The sequence below is a fragment of the Aedes aegypti genome, chromosome 1, assembly GCF_002204515.2.
Source record: "Aedes aegypti strain LVP_AGWG chromosome 1, AaegL5.0 Primary Assembly, whole genome shotgun sequence".
NCBI classification, from domain to species: domain Eukaryota; kingdom Metazoa; phylum Arthropoda; class Insecta; order Diptera; family Culicidae; genus Aedes; species Aedes aegypti.
This window is the reverse complement of record NC_035107.1, coordinates 72,550,770-72,572,634: the sequence shown is the minus strand read 5'-3', so window position 1 is coordinate 72,572,634 and position 21,865 is coordinate 72,550,770. Positions and strand designations below refer to the sequence as shown.

Genomic DNA, 21,865 nt, shown 5'->3' with positions numbered 1-21,865 from the left:
AGAAAACTAGGACTGGCCCGTCACAAGACTGAGGTGGTGGTGGTCAACAACCGCAAGTCCGAGCAACGGGCGCTTATCTCGGTAGGTGATTGCACCATAGTGCATACTGGACGGTATCTAAAGAGGCCGTGTGCATCATAGCCGGGATGACGCCCATCGGGCTCATCATCAAGGAAGATGTTCAATGCTTCAACCAAAGGGGTACCAGAGGAGTCCGCGCCGCGTGTAAAGAGGAAACGCTCAGAAGCTGGCAGCAGGAATGGGATAACTCCACTAAGAGTAGATGGACCCATCGGCTAATACCAAATGTGTCAGATTGGTATAGTAGAAACCATGGAGAAGTGAACTTCCACCTGACGCAGTTTCTGTCAGGACATGGTTGCTATAGACAGTACCTGCATAGGTTCGGGCACTCAGAATCTCCTGCGTGCCCCAATTGTGCTGGTGTGGAGGAAATAGCGGAGCATGTCGTATTCGATTGCCCCCGTTTCATTGTTGTGAGAGGTCGCATGCAAGGCCAAGCCCTCGTAGGTGGAAGACATCGTACTTCAATGACGAATCGCAGTAGACAGGATGTCCCGGGCCCGATCCATCTGACAAGCCAATCGGGCCCTCCTATCACCATAGAAGATGGTGTCTCCATCCATGTCGATAGCTTGGTGTAACCGGTTGATCCAGGAGGTGTTCGTGACGTTTTGACAGCGCTCGAGCATCTCACGACTGTTCCGGCAATGCCATTCACCTACGGTACACACTTCATTCATCAGCAGCTGATTCGCCGATATCTTCAGTCTGATTCGCTTCAAGTCCTTTTCGGCGTGGACAACGTCACTGGTCCACTCGATCTCAGGCATCCGGATGCCTTCTGCACCCATCTAGTCTGCCAGTACCTTCTCCACCATCGTAACTGACGCTCCCTCGTCTAAAAATTCGAATATGGTAAAAGATTTCTCCCGGAAGTACAATGTAACGGGAATCATCTGGAACAGTATGCTGCTGTTAAGACGAACCGAATATGCAGCAATGGATTGTGCCTTTCCCTACAACCAACAATCGTGCAGCGCATCCTAAATTTACGCTCCGCGTTACCGTGATCATTCAGGCACACGTTACAAAGTTTCCACTTCCGCGCGAAGTTCACGCAATCAGTCGATGTCATGCTCCTGGAATCCTTGGAGAATGTACGTAAGTTACATTGGTAGCTAAAATGTTGTTTTACAGCCTCTTTTCGGCTGAATAAACTGTTACCTTACTTGATGGCTACATCGTAGCATCACGCCATTGCCGGGCGTATTGTACAGGGTGATTACTAATTCCTGTCAGTAAAGTAAATGATCGTAGATAAAAGATGTATGTATGAATTTTAATTTCCAGTGTACATCCTGTTTTGCATATCTATAAAGTTTGTTTTGACAAAGTAAAGATTAAATCTTTTTTCATTTACCTTAGTTTTTAGCCATATGTGTTGTTTTAAAGGCATTGCACCTGGCACGCACGTTTTCCACAGATTTGTATTTTTGACTAAACTCCGCTGGAAAAATTGTCTGATTGAAACAGCATGTTACCACAATCTTTAAGATTAACTAGGAAATAGCATAAGACTGATTATGGAAAATTTTAGCGAAAAAAATATGTCTTTTTTGGTTAAAATATATGCTTTTGAATAACGTTCGTGTTAACTGTAATGCTTCTGAAACCGCGCGTGTGGCTGGAATTTGAGGTAAAAAAATAGTTGGTTATCTGTGTATATCTATGTATATATATCACAATAGTTCTAAAAAAAATGGACGCAGTGATCTCACACCCGACAGAAGGAGATCTGTGTATAACGAGGTAAAAGTTCTAGATGTCCAAAACTGGATATGCACTGGTAATTAAAATTCATACAACCATATTTTTTCTATGATTACTTGGGTGTCCTACGTTAGGCAGAAACACGAAAGGCGGAAACACATAAGGCGGAATTTTGAAAGGCAGAACTAACAAAAGGCGACTACGCACAAAAGGCGGAATCACGAAAGGCAGAAACACGAAAGGCGGAAACACGAAAGGCGGAATCACATAAGGCTAATTGAAATTTGGCGGACTTTTTAAACCCGCAGAGCAAACGGCCGGCCGTTTGCTCTGCTGGTTTAAAAAGTCCGCCAAATTTCAATTAGCCTTAAGTGATTCTGCGGTTTGCTTTTACAGTGAAACCTCCATGAGTCTATGTTCCATGACTTTATAACGACTCATGATATCATACTAAAACCAAAACTAAAATTTCATGGTTAATATGATGGTCCCCTCAAACAGATTTTTACGGTGTACAATAATAAAAAGGTGATATAGAGTAGGTGTACCAGTGATGGACGTAATGGTTCCCTATTTCGCTATATGTGTTAATAAAATTGTTTTCAAATTTTGAATTATTTTTTGTGTCTCGTAAGGTATTAAATATGTCGTTACGGTAAACCATTCAAAAAGATTCCAAATATGAATGATTTCGAAATTTATCATATGGCCAAATAGGGAACCCCTATGGCCATACAGTACTGGACAGAATAAAGTACGCATTGGCCGTTTTTCCATACAAAATGATCAAGTTTGGAGTCTTATATCTCGGTTTCTAGTAGTCCGATTGACCTGAAATTTTCCCCGCAGCTTGAAAGTAATCTCAAATTTGCTAGGCTAGAAATTCATAGTTTTTCATTAAAGAACTTTTAAATTATCGCAAATCTCAAATTTCGATAAAAATGACAAAATTTTAAAGTAAAAATAATTTTTAAATAAAAATATTTAGAGCAATATGTTCTTCTGCAAAAATGTACAATTTGATAAGACACACAAGTTTGCAGAACATCATTTTTCGGTAAAACTGATTGTTTTCAAAATATTTTCAAAATTAAATTTTGCAATTTTTTGCAAATTGAGAGATTTTCAACAATTTAAAAGATTGTGTTTCAAATGCAGTGATATTTTAATTGAGTGAAACCTATGTTATATCTAGGCTGTGGTGAAAATTTCAGATCAATCGGACCACTAAAAGCTGAGATTCAGATTTCCAAACTTGACCATTTTGTATGGAAAAACGGCCAGTGCGTACTTTATTCTGACCAGTACTGTAACTGTTACATAACATAACATAACATAACTGTTTCCCTAGGTCATTCCTATCCACCTCGAACAAATTTGTAAAAAATGATCTAGTTGTCCGGGTGGTAATGCTACGATAGGAATGATGTCACATGTTTACAAATCAAATTTAGTAAAGAATATGACTTAATAGTTTCGTATTCTGTGCAACTCTCCAAAGCATTTCTGTTCCATGACTCGATGTTTCCATGAGCCAATGCGATGGTCCGAATTATGGCGTTTGTAGTAAATCTATTATAGCACCGTATTGGGAAAAATAACTACAAAGGCACTTCTTTGTAGCATTTTGGAATGCGAGGATTCTATAACCACTGACAAACAGACGGAACATGCGAATTATGTGCATCGTACAGCAAAATTGTGCACAATTCTAATATTTTATGGTTGGTCGATTGGCCAGTCTTAGCGCTCGTATCGCTTTTGCACACTACTGCCACCTGATTCTCGGTTTGCCAAGCACAGCATTTTCAGCATTACACAGTTACATTTGCGAGACAAAGTTTCAAATGGGTAGTTGTTCTAGCTGTTACGTCTGTTTTTCTGTGCCATAACATTAACACGAATATGATCAGCTTGAATATCACTAGCAACAATATTAGGCGAAAAAACAGTATATGTTTAAAAGAAGAATCAATTTCAACTGGCTCTTAAGTGGCTTGTGACGCCAAACATATTCAAGGTGATAAGTCCAGAAAGAATAGCCGATGATTAAAAGAAGGACAAATCACTGATAATGTATTAGATATTTCTTTTTTAAAGAATAGACTATGTCCATCATTCGGGCTAATGTTACTTTCGAGCAAGTGTCTTTCGGGCTAGTAACGTAGAATTACACGATATAAGAATGCGAAAAAGTTCCTCATCCGTTGTGAGGTTCTCAATCCATTGGTTATTGAAAACTACGAAAAGCTGCTTGAACATAACCCTCAAACTCGTTTCATGAGTGTGTACTACTGGTACATGACGCTGGAGGTTAGCCCATCTTCGGTTAACACCAATCGTGATAACTTCCTAGAATTCGACGGTTCCTCTGTAGTATTTGATTTGTCCATGAAGCAAGATATCCATGGTATACCAGATCACTTTCGTTCAAAGTTTATCCCTCCCATGTTTGCAAGTAAATTCGGGCATGTCAGCGAGAACCGACAGTTCTTCACTGATGGGTCAAAAATGGATGATATCACTGGTTTCGGTGTTTACAACGTTTCTCATAGCGCCTCCTTCATGCTTCAAAAACCATGTTCTGTATATGTTGCTGAACTAGCAGCTATACATTACACCTTAGAGTACATCAGTTCTCTCCCACCCGAGCACTTCTTCATTTTTTCCGACAGTTTAAGTTCTCTGGAGGCTGTTCGGTCAATGAAGCCGGTGAAGCACTCAGCGTACTTCCTGAATAGAATACGCCAGGCATTGAGTGCTTTGTCAATTCGCTCTTACACTATTACCTTAGCTTGGGTCCCTTCGCATTGCTCCATTCCTGGCAATGAGAAAGCGGACTCTCTGGCTAAGGTAGGCGCTAAAGAAGGCGATGTTTACGAGCGTCAAATCGCCTTCGAAGAATTTTTTGCATTGGCCCGTCGGGAGACCTTGATCAGCTGGCAACAGAAATGGAGAGACGGAGAAATGGGTAGATGGCTGCACTCCATATTTCCACAGGTGTCGAAAAAGCCATGGTTTAAGGGGTTGGGCATGAGCCGTGATTTCATTCGTGTCATGTGTCGGCTTATGTCCAATCACTATTCGTTAAGCGCGCATACCCACCGTATTGGGCTCTCAGAAAGCAATCTCTGTGTTTGCGGCGTGGCTTACCAGGATATCGAACATGTTGTGTGGGGATGCGTTGAGCATCGTGGCGTCAGATCTGAGCTGACTGAAACTCTCCGGATCCGAGGAAAACAGCAGAAACCTGTCAGGGAAGTGTTGGCGGGCCTTGATTTAGAATATATGAATTTAATCCATCTGTTTTGTGTTCGTTCCCTGTCTTTCTGTTTCCTGTTTTTCCCCGTCAAATTGTCCTCTTCTCGTCTTGTCTCCCACAAACCGTTTCTGTTTAGTTTCATTACAGATCTGGACATCCTGTCCCTTCAAGCTTCATCAGCTTAGTAGTCTAAGTAGCTTAAGAAATTCCAAAAAATCCTTTCCTTCCCTGTTTCAAATGTATCCACTAACCTTAAAACTTCCGCAAACTAACATAGTTTTTAAAATAAGTTCAAATTTCAGAATGTAAATAATGTAAAAAAAGAAAAGATTTCGGCTCTGTTATGCCCTACGGCGCCTGAGCCTGCCAAATAAACGAGATAAGTAAAAAAAAAAAAAGTATGCGAAAATGACAACTTTGACAAAAAAAAGCTCTCAGTTAATAACGGTGGAGGTGCTCATTGAACTTTAAGCTGAGAAGCAGACTGTGTCTCAGTGGAGGCGTAGTGCAACAGAAGAAAAAGCAACAATATTGACTAGATTTATCGAAAATTTAGCGCAAACCTAAGGCTGAAACAGGCGACAATAAATAAAAGAAATAGAAACAGGCGACGGTTATTTCACCTAACATCAACATGGTGCGAGATAATATTTCTCGGTTATAGTGGCACCGCAGCGTAATGGAGGGCATTGGACGGTATTTACCTGTCATATATTAATTGGCCAAAACATATAAATTGAAAAACAAAAAACACCGTTTTTGAAAAGAAATTCTAAGTCCGCTTAGTGATTTTGAAAACGCTGATATGATTGGGAACTTAAACAGCTCAGTATAATTATTGTTTGGAAGCTAAAGTAAGCATTTTGAAATCGTTTTAAAATGATTCCGCCTTTTTAGATTATGCCTTATGTTATTTTCCGCCTTTTGTTATACGTCTAAGTTAGTCTGCCTTTTGAGTTTCCGCTTTTCGTGATTCCGCCTTTCGTGTTTCCGCCTTTCGTTAGGGTCCCGTGTATAACGAGGTAAAAGTTCTAGATGTCCAAAACTGGATATGCACTGGTAATTAAAATTCATACAACCATATTTTTTCTATGATTACTTATTTTACTGACAGGATATAGTAATCACCCTGTAGAGCTCCATCTTCGTCGGTCTTGGGAGAAACTTCTCCAGTTGCCCCGAACGTTTAGAGTCGCCAGGTCCATTTCCACTGCGTACAGCCAGCGTATTCGTGGTCTTCCCCGAAGCCGCCGACCTCTACCTGGTTCCCTGCTGAATATTATTTTCGCAATTCTTTCTTCCGACATTCGCACTAAGTGACCAGCCCACTGAAGTCTGTCGTATTTTACACGCTTTATAATATTCGCGTCTTTGTACAATTGATATAACTCGTGATTCATGCGTTTGCGCCACACACCATTTTCGAGTTTCCCACCGAGTATTGTCCGCAGCAATTTACGCTCGAAAACACCGAGAACTTTCCGGTCTGCCTCTTTCAACGTCAACGCTTCGTGCCCGTAGAGAGCCACCGGAAGAATCAATGTTTTATACAGGGCGAATTTTGTTTCCGTTTGCAAGCTGCGGGACCTAAGCTGGTTACGTAGTCCGTAAAAGGCCCTATTCGCAGCCGCAACACGTCTTTTCACTTCGCGGGAAACGTTGTTGTCACATGTCACAAGTGTTCCAAGGTAAACAAATTCTTCAACAACTTCAAACACATAATAAACTGTTATTTAGCTACAAATGTAAGGCAATGAGCCGTGCGTTTGCACACCTTGTACGCTTTCTTGTAGGACACCATTGTCTTTGGTGCTGTGGTTGTATACGGCACCATTATCCTTGGTTCTCCCCTTTCCGAAACCGGAACTATCTGGCTTCTTCTCCGACTTGAGCTCGACAGACACGTTAGCTTCGCAGGCTTCGGCTTCGATACCCGACAAAAAGTTGGTGAGGGTACGAAGAGTGACAGTCTTCTTCGTCTTCTTGTACCGTTCTACCCATTCACGCTTATCACCGGCCGGAAGCTTTTCTACGAGGTCATGCTCCAACAACGGATTCACCAGGTATTGCTTTAAACTTGCTGCCTCCAAGTGCTCTCAGAGCTAGTCCACCGCTGTCACGAAAGGAATAAAACTTTAAAACATCTCGAACTGAACTGTTAAGATTCCTCTTGAAAGCTTGAATAACCCGTTTGTGATTCTTATTACTATACGGAGATCTACCGTAGAATGTACCATTCCCAGCTTTCTGCTGATGACACGATGAGATAGATCCGGATTTTCGAGGTACGTGCGCAAAATTTCTTTGCTCCGCTGCTGTTCTTGCGTTTTCATCATCAACGATTGCGCATCTGCTAGTGAAACTTACACAGTGTAAACAAAACACATTGAACAAATTACACCAAAAATTTCAATAGAAAATGTCCAACAGGTAAAAAGTTACAGCCATTTAAAAGTGGCGCAATTTGATTCCGTACACCCTTTAATAGTCCAATTGAAAATCAAGAGAGCGTTTTCGAAAATTCCTGGGAGACTGATTTGGTAAAAGTGAGAACTATTATTAAAAAAATCAAAAATATGATAGCCCCTGGCGATGATGGAATTTTTTACATTCCATCAAGAAACTTCCAGAAAGTAGTTTATTCTTAGTTGATATATTTAACAAATGTGTTTAGTAGGCATATTTCTAGACAAATGAAAAAATGACAAAGACGTTCCAATTTTAAAACCAGACAAAAATCCTGCAGAAGCTTCTAGTCCAATCAGCTTGCTTTCCTCCATCATAAAACTTTTCGAAAAAGGTAATTTTGAATCGAATGATGGTCCACATCCACGAAAATTCGACCACCCATCAGCTTTTACGTGTAACAAATTGTATTCGAAAACTATTCTACTTTTAATTTCCAACATACATTGTAATAATAATACAAAGTTATCTGGCAAATTGTACACTTCAGATTAAATATCAGTCCTCCAAGTCTGAAACACTTCCTGTGAGAGCTGGTGTTCCTCAAGGCAGCATTTAGGGACCAATATTATACAATATTTTCATATCTGACTTACCTGAGTTACCTCAGGGATGTCGAAACTCCATGTTTGCCAAAGGACGAAGCCTGCGTGTCATCTGTAGTCGACTGCAAAAAAAGTTTGGATATTTTTTCTTCATACTTGCAAAAATGGAAGATATGCCCTAATGCTTCCAAAACTCAACTAATAATATTCCCACATAAACCAAAAGCTCTTGAAACCTTCAGAATCTAGGGCTCATGCTAGATAAAAAAATACAGTAGATTGAAAGAGAGGAAGATAGAAAACAATCATTAATGTGTAAACTTTAGTTATTATTGGGTACTATCTTTAGTTCCGAGTGTGTATGTAACGGAATTATTTTCTTTTTTTTTAGGTATTAGGAGACACATGAAGGAGTTTCACGCGACTGAGGATGAGAAAAAGTTCAAATGCGATAGATGCGACCAAAGCTTTGCCCGGCAGTACAAGTTCAAGCTGCACGTACAGGACCACATCAACTGGGACAATCAGAACCTCAAGTGTGAACATTGCGACAAGACGTAAGTATCGAAGGCTTCAATAGATAGTATATATATTGGAAATTCTCCTAATTGGGAATTCGTTACAGCTACAAGTCGGTGCATATTTTGAATAATCACATCAAATTGTACCATACGCAACCCACGACCTTCATCTGCGACATATGCGCCAAGGGATTCCATTTGAAGTCGCATTTCATTAAGCATAAAATGGAACACGATGCACCCGACCAGTTGAAAATGCAGTGTACAATTTGCTCACGATGGTATTAAGGATCCTTTGAGGTGAAATTCGACAACCTAAAGAATGACACGCTTCCATCTCTTTCGCAGGCTCAAAAATCGCGAAAACTGGCGAAGGCACATGCAGATGCACAGGGGCACGGAAATGAAGTGTCCACATTGCGGTCACATGTCGCCGCATGCCCGCGCCCTCAAAGGGCACATCCGGCGGCAGCACAACGAGCAGAAACCGATTCACAGTTGCCAGTTCTGTTCGAAGACTTTTGTGCAGCTAATTTCGCTGAAGGAACACATAGCGGCCATCCACGTGGACGATGCTCTGTACAACTGTCCGTTCTGTTCGAAATCGTTCAATTCTAGTTCCAATATGCACACGCACAAGAAGCGGATGCACCCAAATGAGTGGCTTGAAGAGCATAATAGTAAGTATTACACTAAATAATTAGTGAATTGATCAAGAAGGATGTAACTTCATTTACGATGACATTCTTTGACCTTTGGATTGGATGGACATCAACAATATCTTTCACTTTTTTATCGAGGAATTTGCAATTAGTTAGATGTTGAGGATTCCGATTTAACCCGTCCCTTTCATAGCCCAAACATCAAAATCAACCAAATACTCACAGTTTCCCGCAGTACTCGCACTTGATCTCGTCCCTATCGCAGTCCTCGTGGTCCTGCATGTGCTTCCGATACTTGATCTCCCGGACGAACACCTTCGGACACCGGTTGCACCGGAACTTTACCGCGTCTTCCGTGGGGTGCATCTCGGCGCAGTGCAAATTTCTGGCGTAGTTGCTCTTGAAGCACCGGAAGCACAGATCACAGCGGAACGCCACCGGATTCACCACCGATTGGATGTGTTGTAGCAGTCGGGGTCGATTATGATACCGATTGCCGCAGCATGTGACCACCGGTTTCTGCTTGTGTTCCACGCGGCTGTGCCGGAACAGTTCCGTGTACGTGTCGAAGGTTGTTCCGCAAGGAATACACCCGAAGGTCACGTGGTCCCGCATCATTTTGTCCTCAGCGGCTCTCTCGCTGCGACGCTTTTCCTGTTCTTCCATCCTCCTCAACTGCTCCTCGGATTTTTCAGCGGGGGTTTTATCTTTGTTCAGGCGATTGGTCAAGTTGTACGAGCGTGTGGATACCTGTAATTTTACAGAATAATAATTTAATTTAATTTGATTTAAATTTAATTTAGGGCTTACTAGTCCAATATAGAAAATCAAGTTATTGAAGATTTCAAAAACATACTCAATCAACAGAACATTTTCGAAAAGTTTTGGGGACTGATTTGGATGAAATGAGAACTATTATTACAAAAAATTCAAAAATATGAAAGCCCTTGGTGATGATGGATTTTTTACATTCTCATCAAGAAACTTTCAGAAAGTTGCTCGTCATTCTTGGTTGATATATTTATCAGATGTTTTCAGTTGGCATATTTACCTGACAAAAAGCTTCTAGCTATTGTCCAATCAACTCCTCCATCAGTAAACTTTTGAAAAAAGCTATTATGAACGAAAATTCAATTTGGCTTTCCTGGAAAAATAGCAGAAATAATATTTGAAGGAGTTCCTGTTGCATTTGTTGTATTTTTTTTTTTTAAATCCTAGTTTTATTTTGAGATATCAAAAACATTTTTTTTTTTTTACAAATTCCTTAGGAAAATTCTTGGAGTGATTTCATCGGAAATAATCACTAAATGAACTTCCGATGAAAAAAGAAATTCTCTCAAATAAAGTTAGGTATCTATCCATTTATCAAACCTGAAGAAATTATTTGTCGTTATGTCACGAGAAATTTCCAAAGCAAGTTTTAGAAATATTCTCTGAGAAATGTCTGGTGGTATCAAACTTTTTCTCGTGGTTATTTTTAGGACTCGTTCTATGTTTTGATTACCGTTCGGTCTCTTTTTGGTTGGTAGTCTTTTTTTCAGGAAGGAGTTTTTTGAATTTCCTAGCTTCACGACATTCAGTCGCTACCAAAACTGCCCCATGCACAATTTTTAAAATTATTGGAAAATATTTGAATTTCAGAAAGAAAAGCTCTGGAGATAACATGGGAAAAAGAGGGTTAATTTAACACTTTAACATTTTCGAACGAAATGTAACAATTCATTTTCTTAATTGCCACATTTAAATGTTATACAGGTCAGGCGCGATTAATCGGGGGCTTGATGATCTATGTTTCTATTATCCGGCGATCCAAAAGTCTTACGGATTATTTGTGTTAATTTAGATGGGAATATACTTGACCAGATGACTTTCGTAACAACCATTAACACGATTCAATTAATTTAAGGTATTTTAAGAATTTTCAGGTCAGAACTGTATACTTAGTTGCGAAAACATCGGTAAACTTAGTTTTTATTTTAACATATTGTCATGCATCCAAATAAAATTTTACTTTTGCGCCCATGAAGCTGTTCTTGGTATCCAAATGGCCCATGGAAATTAATGGTGCATAATCTTTTATTGCAAAAGAACGCAGTACAAAAAAACAGGAGCACACTGTTGTACTTGAAAGTTCAGTTCAGTTCACGACGAACTTTCTTACAAACACAGTAAAAGACTCCATCGTTGGCAAATAAAATTCATTTGCTTTAGCATGCGTTTAAAAATTCTTAGAAGTGTATAATTTGCTATTAAATCAAAAATCCTCAACAATTTGTCATTATTTTGTTTAAGCCATATAAAATTAGAGTACCGTAAAACGGGGTATCTTTGATAATGCGGGTAACTTTGATAGTGCGTTACCCACCACATACTACACGAAATATCCTAATTTCTGTTAATCGGCTAAGCAAAACGAATGCAAAACTAAAGAATATTAGTATGGCACTTCATGTAAGAGCTATTTTTATTTGAATCGAGAACATTTGAGGCTTTATATACGAATATTAAAAATAGATACGATTTTAGCATTTTCGAAACGCTTACAAACAATCTGTTCTACGATCACTATTTGATGTAGTTTTGAATAGTTGATCACTTATCGTTGATAGCCTAGTTATCATAGAACTTGAATATGGTCTCAAATCTTTTGACGAAAAGCATTTTTACAAATTGGGATCATTTTTGTAATCTAAGACAGAAATTTCCATATAACGTTAAACGCCTAGAGGTATGCAATGCCCTATAAATGTTCCTTAATTCATTCAATTTTGTTTGATTATCAAAGTTATCCCAAAACAGAAAACCGACTTTCGATTATATGAAAAAATATATCCATTCGAAATAAATCTGTTGGAAATCTATAAACTGCAATCGACAGCCAGGATGCCAGTACTTGTTTTAAAAATATAAATTTTAATTCTTTGAAACAGCAAGCACAAATATTCAAGTTTCCTTCGAAAAAACTATCAAAGTTTCCCCGTTTTACGGTACCGTCGTGCGGGGTGACATTGGTCCATAAGGGTGACTTTGGGCCAATATTTTTACAGCAAGCAAATGTCCAAAAAATAAAACATGTGTCAAGCTTCAAGAACACATTATAAATAGCCAATAGATGATCATGGATTAGTTTTACGACGTTTCTACTAGCTATGAGTTGCATCAAAAGAGGCGGTCAAAGTCACCCCCTAGGCCCAATGTCACCCCGCACGGCGGTACTTCTGGAATTATTTTGTGAAACCTGGAAATATCAGGGAATTTTATTTTGGTAAACGAGTAGACACCCTGTATAAGCATAAGCATAGATGACCGTACAATACGTAGTTGCTACTCCGTGATTGACTAGAACAATCGAAGTTGCACAGAGATTTAATGAATGGGGCTTGGGATTAGCTTACCATTCTCAATGTGCACAAATATTATGAAGTCAATAACGGCGCCGGCCACGGTCACCCCTCAGTATGATGCAAATCGTACAAAAGTTTGGGTTCACCTGAGCCGCACGCAAATCATTTTTGTCAATATCTCTGCCATTTTTCAATCGATTGTTATAATTCATAGCTTTTTCAAACGCAAATGGCGCGTACATGATTGGTTCCAGATTTCACAGATTTTTCGTGTTTTAAGTATGTTCAGGTGAACCCAAACTTTTGCACGATGCTTGAATGAATGTTTCAATGATTTTGAATAGTTTTCACATTTTTCTGCAAAAATTTCGTGAGTACTCTTTAAATAATATAAGATTATGATTCTAATGACACCTTGTTATAAAATTTTAGTCAACCCAATGCTGAGGAAATTAGCTATGTTTTTTTTAGTGTGTTTTCTGAAAAATGTCAAAATTTTAAGTAAAAATTTAGTATACAAAATTCAAAAAATGTTTTTGGAAAAATTCATACGAAGTAAGAATAGCTCTCTGCCTTTCGAACGCGGCTAAGAGAGTTTTATTGGAACGCGGAATAACAGAGATTTGGACTGAACACTTTTGTATGTTTTTGAGGGGGTGAACCCAAACTTTTGCACGGGAGTGACATAATAGACCCCTTAACTTCCACATTGCCGTTTAACTTCGCGGAGCAAGCTAAGAGTATGAAATATTTATTAGGGCTTGAATCGAATGAGTAAAGTAACTTAGAAAAAGTAGAATTTAAAATGAAACTTTTTGCAACACCCCATTTTACGGTACATGAACTTTAGTAAATAAATTCGTGAAAGATTTTTTTAGCAAAAATCCTGTTCATGTAGAACTTACTGGCGAAAATTTATTGAAGATTTTGAAGCAAAGATGCAATACTCGAAGAACTTCTCAACAAATCATGTTGAACTCGGGGGAAAATATTTGGTGGTAGGCACAATTGTGGCGACAATCGTGAATGATTTTCAGAACATCTGCCGAGAAAAAATTCTTACAGAATTCGAAAAATTCAAAAACAAACGACACGTAAAAACTCAAGATAAATTTGTGGTAGCATTTCTGTAAAATTAAACCGTTTCTTCCAAATAAACAACAACTTCAGAGCACAAATTATTATTGTCGAACTCGGGACAAACCCGTCGTGCATAAAGAATTAGAATATGATTCCATGCGTACTTCATATATCTAAATTTCAACTGAATATTTTAATAAATGAATAATTATTGAAAATAATCATATCACTCGGTGGTGATTTATAACCTCACGTTTTATCTGATCTACGACCCTGAAAATGACTAATATTGCATACTTAGATTATGAAGCAAACAGTAAACGATTTGGATTTGGATTTGACCTTAGGGAATAGCCACTGATATCACTATTGATTAATTATTATTGTCCAACAATGTAGGAAATTCATTATAGAAACGTGTTTTTCGTGTAGAAAACTCAGATTAGATATTGGTCCTGGTTTTTGTCAATATTTAATAAAATATTTCGGACAAAAAAACATTCCAATGCTTTCAATGTTTTCCCACGAATTTTATACATTTTCCGTTGGAAATGTCTACGGAATATTCACTTGAATTCTTCCAGAAAGTTAGCCGGGAGTCCCTATTTGTCTTGAGTCAAGAATCTTGATACTTGATACAAATCACATAGTTTCATATGTCTTTTTAATAACATATATCTATTTCTTTCTGTTTGTAATTGAAAAGCTGACCCAGCCTTAAATTACATTATCATCAGATCACGAAAAAAGTAACTTTAGTAACCATTTTCCTGGAAAAAAGTCACTTTAGTGACTTTTTATTGGAAATAGTTAGTTTTAAGTGACCAGGTCGAAAAAGGGGACCAAGTCACTCAAAAGTGACTTGCTACCAGCCCTGCAATATACTCCTCCATGCAGCATCTGGGTGAAAGCAATTAATTCGATTACACATCTACCAACTTCGAGTGAACGATTCTGCAAAGCAAGAAAGAGCAGAAATTGAATTACCGTTGTATGCATTGTTGGGCGATTTTGGAATGACATCAAATGCAGAGGTACCCGGAGAGCAACCAGTACCGTTTGTGGCTGAAGATTCATCTTTTTTTCAGCACAAGACCTACCTGATATTCCCGAAGATCAAGATCAGCCTGAATCAATCAGGCTATTATTATTTCCTATTATTTAGAAATTCAACCGCTAGGCGGCGATAGTGAGCATACAAACTATGCACAAGCTCTACAGATATACGCTTGTATCTCAGGATCCTTATTGTTTAGAAGGGTGATTTTTTCGACAAGTTTGTTCAGGTTAAAAATTGCTGTCAATTGAACATTTTGGAATCCAAGATGGCGGCCTAAAAACAAGATGACGACTTCCGATCAATGAAAATCATTGTATCTCAAGATCCTGACATTTTGGTTGAAAATTGCTTTCAATTGAACATTCTGAAATCCTAGATGGTGGCCTAGAAAACAAGATGTCGACTTTCGGTCCATGAAAACCGTTGGAAATCTATGCATAATGAATGAGTATTTTCAGAACGGGCTCGTTAAGTAGGTGTTGGAAATCAATGTGTTACGTTCCTGTAACGTTTTCAAACATATGGTTGAAATGTATAAATATTGCATGATATTCGTATACCTAGAAGGATATCCAGAACATCAGTTCCTCTTCTGCTTCAGTCTGCATCGGACGCAGTAGCAGTTTGCTCCCGGTGTATCGTACACTGAACCAACAAATATCATAAAAAATATTAAAAACGTCACATACTCTCCCGATAAATGAAATCCGATTCACATCATGTGTGTCCATTGATAGTCATGTAAAAAACACATAAATCTCATTATGATACCTCATAATATTCAATTATCAACCCTGTGAAACATATATGAACAAAAGTTATGTATTTAATCCGATGAATGTTATGGGATTTGCAGATGTGAAAATTTAGCCACTGTTCCATAGTGGAATCCTCGTGATGGCTAGTTTGACTCTTAAATCATCGGTGTATTTGGAAATAAATTATAGTTAGAAGAAGTGAATCATAAAACTTTGATTAGGATAGTAAAAGGTAAGTTGATTATACATAAACAAAAAAGCTGAATTTAAGTTAATCCTTTTGGACTTGAATTTACAGAAAACCTAAACTTCATTGCAAGCTGAAGTCAATGGAACAAGATTGGAATGACATCCAGAAGACTACCCAGAAGAATTAATTTTTCATATCTAAATTAATCGGTTATCCAATGTAATTAATGCATCGTTTATTCACACAAATGCGGATGATGTATCAATAAAGTATTTTTTTAAATTATGATTATATTGTTCATCAATTCTACTGGAAAAAAACTGACAAAGCATCATTTCAAATTCATTATAATTTCTTATAAAAATCACTAACAATATCAATAACTTTCATCTGAATTTCACATAAAACTCATTGGCAAAATCCAATGGTTCGTATGATAAATTTGCATTGAATGTATGTGTTCTATCAGATGAATTTAATTCAAAAGAAATCGAACAAGTTTATGTGATAAATTGATGAGCGTTATGTGAAAAGCTACATGGAAAAAAACTATATGTGTTTTCAGATAAATATGACATGATTCCTTGGTTCAGTGTAGCCAACCAACAGTTCTTTGTTCAGAACGGCCTTTGTCCGTGTGGTTAACGTTTGGTAAAAAAATTGCGTATTGCTTGCCATGGACGCGGTTTGCAATACAGTGCAATTCAAATTCCCCGGCGGTGCTTTACAACCGTCATGGGAAGAAATTGCTGAGTTCGTGAAACAGTTGCATTCGGACCCAATGCAAATTGAAGCAGTATACAGACTGCCTGGGAGAGCACTTTGTATGAAATACAAAACAGAGGAAGCAATGGAGCAAATGTTGAGGAGACCTGAATCGATAAAATTCACTTACGGTAACGGTAATACTGTGGACGTGCGATTGTCGATTGCGGGGAGAAATATTACCTACGTGCGCGTGTTTGATATCGCTCCGGAGGTACTTGATGATGATTTGGAGATGGTATTTTCTGCTTATGGGAAAGTGGAAAGTATTGTCAGAGAAAGATTTCCAACTGGTCTGGGCCTTGACCACTTGTTCACTGGAGTTCGAGGAGTGCATCTGGAAATTAAAAAGGAAATACCCCCATCTCTTGAGATCGGTGGATGGAAGGCTAGAGTTTTTTACGACGGTCTAAGAGACAAGTGCTTTCTGTGTGGTCTACAGGGACACCATAAAGATGCTTGCCCACAGCGGAAGAACAAGAAAACAAAGCAAAAGAAGAATGGCGGACCGGTGTCCTATGCTGGAGTTGTGGAATCTGGAACGATATTGTTGTCGGATGAAGTGGAGATAATTGAAGAGGAAATTTTGGAAGAAGAAAAAGAAGCGATTTTGCAAAGTATGCAGGAAAGAATGGATCAACAAAAAATTGAACAGCAACGGAAAGAAGAAGAAGAGGCGGAGCAAAGGAGACTTAAGCAGGAAAAGCTGAATGCTGGCATAGCAAAAATAGCCAACGCGTTTCAAGCAGCGATGGATAGACACGACGCGAACGAGCGAAGGGCTAAATTTGCTGCGACAGGATCAACGTCAACGGAAATACTGCGTCCGAAGAAGACAGCAAGAAAAAGTTGATTTTTGTTAGTTTATTATATTGTAAAATTGTAATAATTTCACAATAACAAACGTTGGCTCCGTTAAGTGCAATGCACGCTTGAGCCTTTTAAATAAATGAATTGAAAAAAAAAAAAAAAGGATATCCAGAACTGATTGCGTCGTTGGCAAAGTTGTTCAGTAGCTCAAGGGATACCTTTATACAAGTTTTCTTCTTATTGGCATTAACGTGGGCTTCGTAGCCGTGCGGTTAGTGTCACCAGGCATTTAGCCGCATCGTGCTAGTAAGTGTGGGTTCGATTCCCACCGCAGGCCGGGAAACTTTTCGTGAGGATTTTTTTCCTACTGTGCCACTGGGCGTTGCATGCTAGTCCGTTGTCCCACTGGAAGCATTAACGTGTCAGTGTGTCTTTTTAAAAAACGTTCTCACTGGGACAGAGTCTGCTTCTCGGCTTAGTGATCTTATGCGCACTTCCGCAGTTATTAACTGGGAGCTTTCTTTGTCAAAGTAGCCATTTTCACATTCGTATATCGTGTGGCAGGTACGATGTTACGCTATGCCCTGGGAAGTCAAAGAAATTTCCATTACAAAAAGATCATGGACCGACCGAGAATCGAACCTGGTGGGCTTCGTGGCCGTGCGGTTAGTGTTACCAAGCATTTAGCCGCATCGAGTCAAGGAGTGTGGGTTCGATTCCCGCTTCAGTCCGGAAAATTTTTCGTCAGGAAAGTTTTTCGACTGTTCCACTGGGCTTTGCATGCTAGTCCGTTGTCTAGTGTGGTGCTTCCTTCAAAGGGCAAATCGTCCACTGGAAGCATTAACGTGTCGGTGTCTTTTAAAAAAAAAAAACCTGGACACCTTCAGCATGGCTTTGTTTTGTTTTGTAGCCGCGGATTCTAACCACTCGGCTAAGGAAGGCCCCACCACGACTATCTGGGCACCTAATTTATATTTTAAGCATTCTTACTTCCTCGACTTGTGTAACGGTTCTTGCCAATAAGTTAACGTGACGCTAACAATAAATTTACAATTACAATTACCTGAACTCCATGCTTCAGCTTCAAGTGGCGCTTCAACGCCGGACCATTGATAAAATATTGCGCAAGTTCGCAATGTTCGCATTTGAACGATGTCGGATCAAACACGTACCGAACGTGTTCCAGCAATCGTATCCTAGTATGGTACCTTCCGCCGCAGCAGGTCGTGAAGCATTTGATGACACTGTGGGCTCTCTGCAAGTGCGTCATCAATCCTTTGAAGGTAAAATCCGATGCCTCGCACTGATCACAGTTCAGCACAACGTGCTGCTTTATGAGGCTATCCGGATTCTCACCTTCCTCATCTTTGTCCGCAACGTCATCGTCATCATCTTCCTCGTCGTCACTCTCGTGCTCCGAATCTTCCCTCGTAACTTCCTGATCCTCTTTTGGACCGCGTTGCTCCTCCTTCAAAGCATCGTTCTCCTCCAGGTCGCTGACCTGTTCCTCTTTAATCTCTGGTTCTTCGACATCCTGTGCCATTTCCACCAGGTACACTTCCGATCCCGTTTCCTGCTTGATAGAGTGCTTCCCCTCCATCCCGAAGGGAACTTCGTTTCTCTCGTACAGCTGTTCCGCGCCCACGTAGAATTGGTGAAAGCCATCGATACTCTCCCAGCAGCCGCCACAAATTGAAGCACTTCCCGCCAAATCTGTCTCCTGAAACGGAAGTGCATAATCTTTATGCTAAACCATTCCACCGCGGGGAAAAAAAGTAGCAAACCGAAATAACATTCCTTGCGGCCATCAATTATTTTCTCAACGTTTACGTTGCGGTCAAAAAAAAAATACATAATTCCTCATCGGTTTGCTACCTTTTTTCCCACTGTGCAATTTCAGCCACTTTTCACTCAAATCGTACCTACCGTGAACCAGAGATGCTTCCTAACGATTTGGAACACTTCCGAATCTCCGGTATGCCGGGCGTCCGTTCCGGTGCGATCAAAACAGGTCAGACATCTGTTCTGCTGGACCATCCGCTGGAGCAACTTTGGCTGATCCATTTTACTTTCACTTGCGGTTAGAACGTCGAAAAAGCGTTTGAATTTTTATTTATTTTCGGACACAAACTGAACACTGTTTTGGTTTCGCGATTTTGATCCTGATTCTGGTAGATTGCACGAAAACCCAAAGCAAAACAAAGCCAACAAAACGGATGCCTGCGCCGAGGCAAACCTCAACGGTACGATTACATCGACGAATGAACAATGAACCTCTGGAGGCACTCAGAAATGAATGAAGTCATTAACCTTCCAGTCGTCGCGCGGTTCGCCACCGTCAGAACCACCACGCTGCTGTTGTGAGCGAAAAGCGAGCTTTTTTCACCAGTGTTGTACAAAATACAACAGCGTGACGACTGAAGTGTTAATGCATATGTTCCATGCAAAATTCAGGTTTGTCTGTGCCCAAGAGCGGTTCAAAATTTAAAAATGTTTGGGAATCTAATCTCCCATATGTTTCTTACTATTCTGTGAATAGGTGGTGATTTAAAGGTGGCCCAAAGACAACCCGCATAAACAAGAACTATATCAGTACAGTTTCCCGAAAGGTCCACAACAATTTGCAACAATATCTGAAACATTTTGGTTACAATGAAAAATAACAATATGTCCACCATACCCGAAACGTTTTTAACAATTCGACAAACGGTAAATAGGAAAATCACAATGTGGGGAATAGGCGGTTAAGTTATGTAACCATTTGAAAACGTCGATTTTCTCGAACAAAATTTCTCATCAACAGTTTCCCAAAAGGTAGATATACTGTCCATTTTCTGGCAAAATGAATGTAAGCCAAATAGTTTTGATAAATTTGAACCATATGTTTCTAAGGGAAATAAATAACGTATGCATAATTATTGGATTACGGTGCTTTATTGTATTTTTACCCTATCCCATACTGGTATGTAAGTGTTATACCATAAGAATCAAATATTTGAATTGAATTCATTAAATAAGCAATGATGAAACAAATCAATACGTGAAGAGAAAAATAATGTTTCAACTTGATCAACTATTTACTCAAATCATCATAGTTCCTTAAATAACTGGATGTTGTCCTTCCCGTTGGCACCATTTCCGTTCCACACCAGCAAACCGTTGTCCATGTAGAGTCGGGCCATCTGATGCCGCTTCTTGGCTAATTTTTCGTTGTACAGTTTGGTGAATTCCTCCTCCATCCGGCAAGCGGCATCGATTTTGGTGCGCAGTTCCTACGGGGATTGGGTTTGAACCAAACATCCAACAGATTGGCGAAATAAATGTACTTACTGGGTCGATCGCAGTTGTCATTTTTTGATGTGAATTGCTGTTTTGTAAATATGATTTCAGCTTAACTCGACTGTTTTCCTTCGACGGCAATCGGCGATTTTTTCTACACTCAACGCTAGATTGTCGCTCACAAATACCAACAAAATGTAACTATTTGTCGAACTGTTAAAATGTAGTTCAATATTGTCAAATGCAAATGTGTGAGTATGTTGCACAAATTAAAACAAAAACAATTTGCCGAATGGTGGCGTAATGTTTCCACCATATCTTGCTTGAATCCAACCACCCATATAATTTAACAATATCAGAGCAGTATCATATATTGTTACTGATAGGTATGGGTTAATCATACTGTTTGAAATGGTGAACAGCTTTGAAGTCCATATGGTTATACATAAAAACAACTATTTCTGATACATTAACCGTACCTGTTACAAGATGTTTATTGTTCTTAAAGTAAGACAAACTGTATTTTGCTATGCGGGAATGTAGTTTGTATGTAAATTACTATGAAGAAATTCTGAGATATGTTCCAAACCCGCTAGTAATGTAATGTAAGTACAAACTTATTATCCCATGGTAAAAACTCATTCTTCAAGCCATAATAAAGAACTTTGCTGAAGAGATTAATTCAATTCGAAAAATATCAGAAAAGATATTCATGAGATTGTTTGTTATCAGTTTGCTAAATATGGGATTATAGCCTTGCAAACATGTACAAAAATCCCAAACAAAATTTGCTCAAAAGGGATTTGTTTCTTCAGCAACATCCTTCATTAAGACTTGAAGAATGAGTTTTCAATATGGGATGATACGTTCCTACTTACATTACAGAACTAGCGTGTTTGAAACATTTCTCAAAATTTCTCCATAGTAATTTCCATACAAACCTACTTTGTCTTTGGGCCACCTTTAAATCGCCACCGAAAAAGCTGAAAATTTCACACAACACTATTTTTATGGTAAGGATGGTACGGAACATATGGGAGATTGGATTTTCAAACATTTTTAAATTTTGAATCGCCCGTAGTGTCCATGCATAAAATATTATGCATCCGGTAGAAATCAAAACCAACACTTTTTTTAAATTCATTTTTTCTCGAGCTCCGGGTGTCGCGACTAATATGTGAATAGTGCGCTGTGTTCATAAACATCGTTATAACGCAGCGCCACACTTAAAAATTGATTCCAGAAAGCGGCGAGTTGGTGCGCGTCGCGAGTCTCACTGGCGTGGTCCGTTTTGGTGGTGGTGCGACAATATCTAAAATGAAGTAAGAT

General features: G+C 39.1%; 2 protein-coding genes and 1 long non-coding RNA gene across 4 annotated transcripts in view; 1 reads left to right on the top strand and 2 right to left on the bottom strand.

Moving 5' to 3' along the window:
* LOC5576371 (zinc finger imprinted 3) overlaps window positions 1-19,465 on the bottom strand; it is a 65,328-nt gene extending 45,863 nt beyond the window's left edge. The window contains exons 1-3 of the mRNA XM_021839751.1: window positions 19,184-19,465; window positions 18,321-18,977; window positions 9,474-10,000 (exon numbers count right to left, since the gene is read on the bottom strand). Coding sequence (XP_021695443.1) covers window positions 9,474-10,000; window positions 18,321-18,977; window positions 19,184-19,321 — 1,322 coding nt within the window. The 5' untranslated portion in view covers window positions 19,322-19,465. The remainder of the gene's footprint in view (window positions 1-9,473; window positions 10,001-18,320; window positions 18,978-19,183) is intronic.
* LOC5576370 (integrin beta-PS) overlaps window positions 1-21,865 on the top strand; it is an 88,194-nt gene that overhangs the window by 16,146 nt on the left and 50,183 nt on the right. For both annotated transcript variants that reach the window (XM_021839733.1, XM_021839723.1), the window contains exons 3-5: window positions 8,459-8,624; window positions 8,693-8,869; window positions 8,937-9,268. In XM_021839733.1, coding sequence (XP_021695425.1) covers window positions 8,459-8,624; window positions 8,693-8,869; window positions 8,937-9,268 — 675 coding nt within the window. The remainder of the gene's footprint in view (window positions 1-8,458; window positions 8,625-8,692; window positions 8,870-8,936; window positions 9,269-21,865) is intronic.
* LOC110675283 lies at window positions 20,476-20,811 on the bottom strand. Its single transcript, XR_002499334.1, has 2 exons — window positions 20,588-20,811; window positions 20,476-20,529 (listed from the first exon to the last, which is right to left on the bottom strand). It is a non-coding gene; the product is annotated as an uncharacterized LOC110675283 (long non-coding RNA).